This window comes from Capsicum annuum, chromosome 6, assembly GCF_002878395.1.
Source record: "Capsicum annuum cultivar UCD-10X-F1 chromosome 6, UCD10Xv1.1, whole genome shotgun sequence".
Classification (NCBI taxonomy): domain Eukaryota; kingdom Viridiplantae; phylum Streptophyta; class Magnoliopsida; order Solanales; family Solanaceae; genus Capsicum; species Capsicum annuum.
The window spans coordinates 99,206,691-99,215,654 of NC_061116.1; the positions used below are offsets into that span (position 1 = coordinate 99,206,691).

The 8,964-nt window shown below is 33.4% G+C and overlaps 1 protein-coding gene across 3 annotated transcripts; it reads right to left on the reverse strand.

The window, feature by feature from the left end:
• Positions 1-1,076: 1,076 nt before the first annotated feature.
• LOC107873228 (kinesin-like protein KIN-14I) lies at positions 1,077-6,593 on the reverse strand. Of its 3 annotated transcripts, XM_047414821.1 has the most exons (7): positions 6,398-6,590; positions 5,073-5,144; positions 2,459-2,547; positions 2,218-2,313; positions 1,435-1,599; positions 1,254-1,360; positions 1,077-1,175 (listed from the first exon to the last, which is right to left on the reverse strand). In XM_047414821.1, exons 3-6 carry the CDS (start codon positions 2,489-2,491, stop codon positions 1,316-1,318), a joined length of 339 nt encoding a protein of 112 aa, XP_047270777.1. In that variant the 5' UTR covers positions 2,492-2,547; positions 5,073-5,144; positions 6,398-6,590; the 3' UTR covers positions 1,077-1,175; positions 1,254-1,315. The 3 variants fall into 3 exon arrangements, with proteins under 3 accessions (XP_047270777.1, XP_016575474.1, XP_047270778.1); XM_016719988.2 differs by lacking the exon at positions 5,073-5,144 and having other exon boundaries at positions 6,398-6,584; XM_047414822.1 differs by lacking the exons at positions 2,459-2,547; positions 5,073-5,144 and having other exon boundaries at positions 6,398-6,593.
• Positions 6,594-8,964: the final 2,371 nt, after the last annotated feature.

The window sequence follows — 8,964 nt, forward strand, 5'->3', positions numbered from 1 at the left end:
ACTCTTGTCAAATACATTATACTGATATGTTAGTCTGTGTAACCACTATTTTGTATCGTGATTAATTATTACAGCATTACTTCTTCTATTAATTAACAAAAAAGGGTCAAAAATATCCTAAAACTATTTGAAATGGATCAAAAATATACCTCGTTAGTATTTTGGCTATAAAATATTTCTCCGTTAAATATTTGGCTCAAAAATACCCCTCTCTCTAACAGAATTCCATCAGGAATGCCTCAAAAATACCCCTCTCTCTAATAGAATTCCATCAGGAATGCCGCCTGAAATTAAAAAACCACCTCAATCTTCCATATCAGCATCCACATGTATAATTTCTTTTTAAAACTCATCAACCTATGACCCGACCCACTAACCAAACAAATAGATCCTATAACAAATAGAGGCACTACAAGAAAGAAGGCATTTCCCAACAAAATTTTTTGTTGCCATATATCGAATATTGTTGCCAAAATTTGACAACAATAAGAAAGTTGTTCGTTGCAATAAATGCCGATGCGAAAAGTTTTTGCAACAACAAAATATATTGTTGCCAAAAATGACTTAACGCAACCAAGATATTGTTGCCTTACATTCATATAGTTGTGACTTATAGAAGTTTTCACTACAAAATTTAAAGTTGCTACAAATTAACTTATTTACCAACAATATTAGTTGTTGCAAAAACTTGAGAAAAAATTAGTTAGTAGGCAATTAGAAAGTTTTTTAGCAACTATAATTTTTATTGCAATAAATTAAATATTTTCTATAAAGTTTTAGCAACAATTTGTGAGTAGTTGCTACATACACAAAACACATTTTAAATATAATTTTATAAAAATACTAAAAATTATATAATTTGCAAAGCTCAATAAATATATAAGATTGATGAACTAGATATTTTCTACTTTCAAAATATTAAGTACTATATGTCTTTAACTTGTAAAAAAAATATAAATTGATCATTATGATCCTATACTAAGTAATTGAAAAAAAAAAAAAAATCTTCTCCGATAGCACTTGTGTTATTACTTGATTTAAATCTTCATCTTCTTCTCTAGCTCTTCAATTTTTTACTCAAGCGATGCTTTTTCACTCAAAAGTCTCTTCTTTGTCTCTTATGCAGTACGCAACATAGAACGAACTTTCAACTCTTCTTGAAACTTTTCTAAGACCTGTCAGTGAAAGATTCATGAGTTTGTATTTTGCGGATTACAGACAAATTTGGACATAGGTCAAATTCATAGCTCTACCTGATTATTTGCTTCAACCAACTCTTTTGGATTTTTTTTTTCAAACCCTGAGGATCCAGCAACTATGAAAATCGCAATTCTAAGTTTCGCTTCTCTGTTAAAGCAACCTATCAAGAATGAATCAATAAAATGAGATGATTTTCGCTTTAATAAATAAAATTTAATAACGTTCAACAAATACCTGAAGCTCTGCATTTTTTTCATTGCACAAAGATCTGAATATATCACAATCACAATCAGCCACTTCTAAATTTTGCTTCTCAAAAGTCAAGTTGTCGTTTAAGCGATCCAGTTCTTTTTGCATCTCTGATTTTTGCTTTTGCTTTCCTTGTAAATCTTCCATCAACTGTTCACCAACACAGAGACCATAAGTCATAAGTAAATACATACCAAAAATATATTTCATTGTGCTTAATAAAGATCAGATGCATGGTATTACTGAGAATAATAAAGAAAAACAAGCGCAAGATTAGCACTTTTATTTCGTACTTTCTTTAAAAAGTGGACAAATCAGATATTTCTAGCTCAAAAACTTAATAAATAGTACGTCTGCCCTCTTATATGATGGCAAGCAGTTACACTCAAAGAAGTGTCATAATAGCCTAGTTCACTATTTGTCAAATTAGTATCATTAGGTTCATAACAAGCTATTTCTAAAAAATCACCCAGATTACAGTGGCAAACCCAAGCACAACGGCAGTAATTTTCTAAACCCCTGATAGCATTTCAATCCACATTGCACAGTTAATAAAATACCCACATGCTATACTTCACGAAAACACCATACTTAGCACAAAATAAGTTTTCTTCAGCCTTGACCACCACAATGACACAAACTTTTCACTAGAAGCACAACTAAAGAGAAACAAAAAAACTCCACTAGCATTTCAACCACATTGCCTGTTAAAAAAATATTCATACGCTACACTTCAAGATAATTTGAGGATATATGAATTTTACTTACCCGGCTGTCATCCATAAAACTTGCAGGACTTGTCTCATATGAAGTAGTTGACTTTGTAACCATACTGAAAATTGTAGCCAGAAGCGAAAGTCCATTCTGTTAAATATAGTACATAAATTAACTCAGTCCGTTGTAAAAAAAGATAATAGAACGAAAAAAAGGCAGAGATGCAAGGAGAGTGGAAAAAATAAAAGTAATAATGTAACATTTACTAGTTTAGCGCCGTATACTAAGCAAATACCTTAGAACTTTGCATATGAGAAACTAGTGCCATTACGCTCTTAGTAATGCATCCAACTTTTATCCATTATATACTTATTAGGTAAGTACCTACAGAGAGATCCATATCAATAAACATAAAATTATATGAATTTTTCTTAGTAAAAAAATAAATAAAATAAATTTTAGAAAAAGCCTTCATATTATAAAAAGTTAAAATAAAGGCCAAAAAGAGTTTCAAGACAAAAAAAATAATGATTCAAGTGGTTAAACTCAATATATAAAATATATGTTAACTAAAGGTGAGGATCCAGTAAGAATGAAGTTGCAAATATAAGTTACAGCCTTCCCAAACCTTAATGCTCTGAACATGTCACTAAATTTGCTTGAAGGTCCTATACCTTCTGATATTGGCGGCTTTCATTTACTAGCACTAGACCTATCTCATATTTTCTTATCTGGAGGAGTTCCTAGCGTTCTGGCGATTGGTTTTCCAACACTAACTTACCTTCGCTTGTCAAACAACAAGTTGACAGGGCAAATATTTTTGAAATATGTCATACCACGTCAAAATGTAAGAAAACATGATCTGGAAAAAAGTTTTCCTTCGTATCAAACACACCCAGAGACATTAAGTTCCTCAAATGTAATTCTTATGTTTGTTCGCTTAAGAGAAAGTACTTGAACCCATTATAAGTTTGGTGTGATCTATAAGTCAAGATGAATTAAATGAAAAGGCTTGGTGAAGTGAACAACACTCCAAAAAAAAAAGGTAATTTCCAGTGTCTAGCCATTGGGCTTATAGAATAATGAAATGTTTGCTTAAGAGGTAAGACAGACTTAAGAATTGAAATGGACTTTATTTTTGCAAAATCCATATAACCTAATATATCATGCCAAGCTAAGTCACGACTCAAATTATTAGTTGAATTAGATGAGTTCATAAAACCATTAGCAACAGGCACATTAGCATTATTAATAAGTGAAGAATTTGAAATAGAGGAAGTAAATTTATTTGATTAGGAACGGACAAGAATTCAGCAGTATTAGAGACAGTAGAACTGAAATTACCAGTAGAAATAGTATAACTAGGTTCAGTTCAGAACTTGCAAACAAGGAAAAGAAAAATTTACAGAAAAAGGTTCAATGTTGGCAGCAGAAACAAAAGTTACTGAAAGCTGGGAGAATGGTGGTTGGGAGATGTTGTAACCATTCACCTGAGGAACCCAACGTCTATTGGATAGTTTCAGTGTGAATAACAGTTTCAGCAATTTCCTTATCGAGACCATTCAGAACCCACACAATTACCATGTCCTTAAATATAATTCAAGCATCATATACAGCATCACTTGTAGGCGGTTTACATTGCTTATCGAGACATTAAGCAATGTAACTAAACCTAGTTATACCAAATACACCCAGAGACATTAAGTTCCTCACATGTCCTATTGAATTTGGCAATTGCCCTGTCAACGCATTTACATCAAGATGTAAGAACTCTAGGTTCTTGTTACTGCAGCTGGACAACCCTTCCACTAGTCGACTTATGTCTCCATTAATTTTATTCCGCTTTAGATACAACTCCAGCAGATTACTGAGTTTACCCCACTCAACATTTGACATTGGGCCTTGAATGTCACTGTTTTCTATATCAAGTGTTTCAAGGGTGGTGACATTTGACAGCCGTTAGGCAAAATAGAATTAACAAAGTTATTCTGCCGAAGGAAGAGATAAGAAAGAGAAGTCATATTCCAATATGGGAAGGAGGAAGGGATATAGTGAAGACTAGAGTTACCCAAACACAGTCACTAATGATGGCAGCTTATTACAAACTTCAAGCCAGCGTTTCACCAACGAAAGGTTCACATTAGAAAGATCAAGATACTTAAAAGAAGACAGACTGGAAACCCAATTCAAATCTTTGGCTCAACTACTTTCAATAGTATGGTAAGGATAGGAATACACGTTTAGGCTTAAATACTGCAATCTGATAGATTTCAAAGTGAAGGAGGAATACTAATAAGGGTTAATTGACTGAGGTTAAGATACTGTAAATTTTCAAGTGAACCCAAGAAACTGGGAGTGGAAAGTCCATGGAAATCATTTCCACTTGAGGACTCTTGGTATTTCTTATAACCTGATATACTGATATATGCATAGACAAAAGTATAAATTAGGAACTGAACATTCATTGAATGATACAATTACCACCATTGGGACTTCTAAGAACTTGGCTCTGTTGCACTATACATATAACTGCCAACACGTGAACAAAAACTGAATAACATTCTTGAAAATTAGCTGACCCCAGAAACACCCACCACACCTTTTGTAATGTTGCTTTGTCTAGACAAAAACCCCCCACCTCCACCCCCACACATGCAGACAAACACACACCATTATTAGTCTACCTTTACCTCTCCTGAAATCATCCATATACAACCTCTCATACATAAGAGTATAATATATGTTAAAAGAGAAAGCAACTAACAATATCAATCCCAATCTCTCTTTTCAAATCTGAAAACTAAAAACAATCCCAATAATATACTATCACTGTTATCAATTCGGAACTTCCTACATATCAAATATCAGGTAACAACTTGAATAAGAGCAATAGGAAGTGTTATTATTACCTTGTATGCTGTGGCAACAAACAAAAGCTCTAACGTCAACAAATTCTTCTAACTCAAACACTACTTCTCAAACTTCATAATCAAATCAGAAAGAAACAACCAAGGAGAACGGAAGGCAATATTAGTGACTCTCTAAAACAAGAAAAATCTAATAAAATTGAACAAATAAAATCTTAAAGTCAATAGAACTACAGGCCCTGCAGAATAAAATAGAGCCCATGCATCACTTGTTCAACTTCAACAAGCAGCTTCTTCACATCTCCAAGGGCCAACCGTAGGTCGACCTCTTATGTACAATATTTGCCTACTGATACGTTGTATTCCTAACTACAGAATGTGATGTATATCCTCCTTGTTATTGCATTGGAGTCAACTAGGCACTGTCATGAATCTGACAACTAGTTCTAGTGATACTTTGATTTTAAGGAGGTTTCAAACAAATAATAAAAGGTGGCATTTCTTGCTTATTCGGAAACAACCTTTCTACTTAATTTGAGCTAGTGGTATGGATTGTGGACACTTTACCCACCCCAAACCTTACTTTATGAGAATACACTGGGTATATTGTTGTGGGTAATCAATCAACCCCTCAAAGACTCTCCGTCACAGGATTTTCCTTTTAGCTGCAGAACGAGATTTCTTTGCAACTGATAATAGTGATGGCAACACATGTGATATTCATCTAAGAAGAAACTAATAAGATTGGGAGTTGGAGGAACTTACTGATCTATACAGGTTACGGACAGACTGCTCAATCCCAACTTTCAGACAACTTAAGGTGGGGGGAACTCAAAGAAAGGCTCTTCATAGTGAAAGCAGGCTACAATCACCTGAATGCAGCAGAGGGAGTGGCAATACCTTGGCCGTGGAAGTTGGTTTGTTATACAAAATTACCACCAAAGTTTAATGTTTCACTTGGACAGTCCTTCATAGTGCCATTTTAACCCAGCAAAACCTAAGGAAGAGAGAAATTCCAGTGGTGCACAGGTGCTTTGTGTGCCAAAACAACTTAGAACCTATAAACTGTTTGCTATTGCACTGCCCTGTGGCCGCTAATGTTTGGACTATGTTTTTGGCTATTTCTGGAATTAGTTTATGACCTTTCTCAACCTAAAGCAAGCAGTTGAAAGCTGGAGTTTATCGAAAGTGAATAAGACCATCAATAAGATCTGGCAGATACCCCAACTTGTACTTTTTGGTGTTTATGGTATGAAAGAAACTTCGGAGTGGAACACCCAATTATCACTTCAAATCGAATTAGCAACTTCAAATCGAAATTGAACATAAAATTCATAAAGAAATAAAATAATAAAGAGAGAACGTACCAAGGACAGTGAACTGAATAGATAAGGAATTGATTAGCAGAGAGTAACGAAATGTAAAGCCGCAATAGAGAAATCCTAGAAGAGATCGATGCAATGGAAAAAGAAAAACCTTATTTTGGAGGAGGTTTTTGAGGGATTTGCCGCCTTTACTGATTTTTTGGCGGAAAATTGAAAAAAAAAATTAATGAGTTTAACGCTAATTAAGAGGGTTAGTAATAAAAAAAATATTATTGATAAATATTTTATAAAAAAATAATAATTAAAATAAGTTGTTGTCCTTTTATTAAAATTAGGCAATAAAATTATGATTGTTGTGAAAAAATTGTTACAATTTTTTTCATATTAACTGTAGAATATAGCAACAAAATAAATTTTTTTGGCAACAATATAAAAATCGTGATTAAAAATTACAAGATGCAGCAACAATAAAATTAAGTTGTTGCCATTTATTGATTTAAGCCAACAATAATGTTGTCGCCACTTAAAAGTTGTTGCTACTTGTACATTTTCTTGTAGTGAGGGTATCTCGATCAGCAGCCATTTGCTCTCTCAACTATTTCACCATCATCTTTTGAAATTCAATTCCATCTAATGTGACTAGGCCCTGAATTTGGATCATAAAATCTTTGCAACAAAGAAATAACTATTGATTTTCTGCTCCCACTTACTCCCACGAGAACAACCATCTATCATGAAGGGATACATTTATTCATCACAATTATTGTCAAATCGCGTTATAAGACGGGAAAATATTTTTGTGAATAATGCACTAAAATTTACCTCACCAGAGCTAATGGCAAGGCATAGATCTTTTAGGACTTGAGCCTCAGATCGACTTGGATAATTGAAACTGACATGTTGAAACTCAATGTTTCCCTTCACATTGTCCAGTGTCATTTTCGAGTTACCACTCGAGTTTATCTTGGATTGACTATCAAGAAGTGCAAGATAGAAGATGCACCAGTTTTGGCTTTGGGTTCCGGAACAAGGCCGATTGATCGAGAAAGTGTGTTAACTGTAAAGACAAGACCATAAAAAACCCGAAATTCAAAACTAGGAAAGTCCAAATAACAGAGAAGGAACTTGTAAAGAGAGACTTGACACAAGTTTTATCTTTCCCTCTCGAGACTCACCCGAAGAACCTCAGCAAATGTGACCTTACCGGACTCAATCAATCTAGCAGCAGCATAAAAGCTGACGACATAAGCATAGTACCAACAGAACATTGAAAAACCAAAGCTTGCAGCACTCAATAGTCCTTTTATTCCAGCTCTAACTGGACCTTCACATTTTCTTTTGTACAATTGCACCACTTTCTCTTCTGCAGAGAAAAAAGCCACTATTCTAATACTTCCAACTGCTTCACTAGCAACTTATGGGCTAATGAATTTAAAAAAAATAAAAAAAAATTATACATGTGGATGTTGATGTGGAAGGTTGAGGTAGCTTTTTTAATTCAGGAGTGTCCTTGGTGAAATTTCGTTTGGAGGTATTTTTGAGTTAAATATTTAACGAAAGGATATTTTTGAACTAAAAAAGTAACGAGGAATATTTTTAATTTATTTCAGATAGTTCAGGATATTTTTGACATTTTCTGGTTAATTAATGTTTTTGGCATGAACTATGTGTATAAAAAAAAAGGACGCAGTAGAAGTATGAAATATTGTTGTCTATGCTTGTCATTCTTCTAGTAGCTAGAGATAGTAAAGTAATTAGGGAAAATAGTGAATTGGCTGAAGTGTTGTTTAATTCTATTTTTTATCCTTGTGTTGTTCGATATATCTCATCAAACCTTCAATTTAACTTAGTGTGCCTTTTTGGTCCCTAGCTAATCAAGACTCCGCTAGAATGTAAAATGAAATTTAGCTTTCTATTCATACTGATTGTTATCCATATTTTTCATTTAAAATAAGAGCAATTTAAAGCTTGAGATCAACATTAAAGGTGTTTTTAATAATGGGGTTTTCCAATTTTCCATGATTGGTCAAAATTTTGGTAGAATATTTTCTCCAGGAAAATTACTTAGTTAAAAATGAAGAAAATAACTCGCTAATGAAAGTAGTAAAAATAAGTTCCATAAGTGACATTCAATGTTAATCACGTCGTCCCCAACCTCTAATACCCTCATCTTCACCCAACCTTCCGCATTCTCTCCACCCAACAGCCCTATACAGAGGCGGACCTACATTCATTCGTGGGGTGCTCCGACACCCACTAAACTTGACGCAGAATAGTTAAAATTATATTAAAAAAAATACTAAAATAGATATATATAATATATAAAAACACCCACTAAGCAAAACATTGATTGAGTGTATTGGTATTTAGGTTGACTTTAAGTTTTTCCACTAGAAGGGATGTCCTGGGTTCAAACCTCATTGAAGTGAATTTATTTTTTTTAAATTTTTTAAGCACCCATTATCCTTAAATCTTGAATTCGTCACTGCCCCTATAACCACTGCACCACTTATGGTATCTATTTATCTAAATTATATATAAATATTTCTACAATAATATTCTCAAAAGACAAATAAATAATTAAGAAATTCATTTAGTTTTTACGAAAA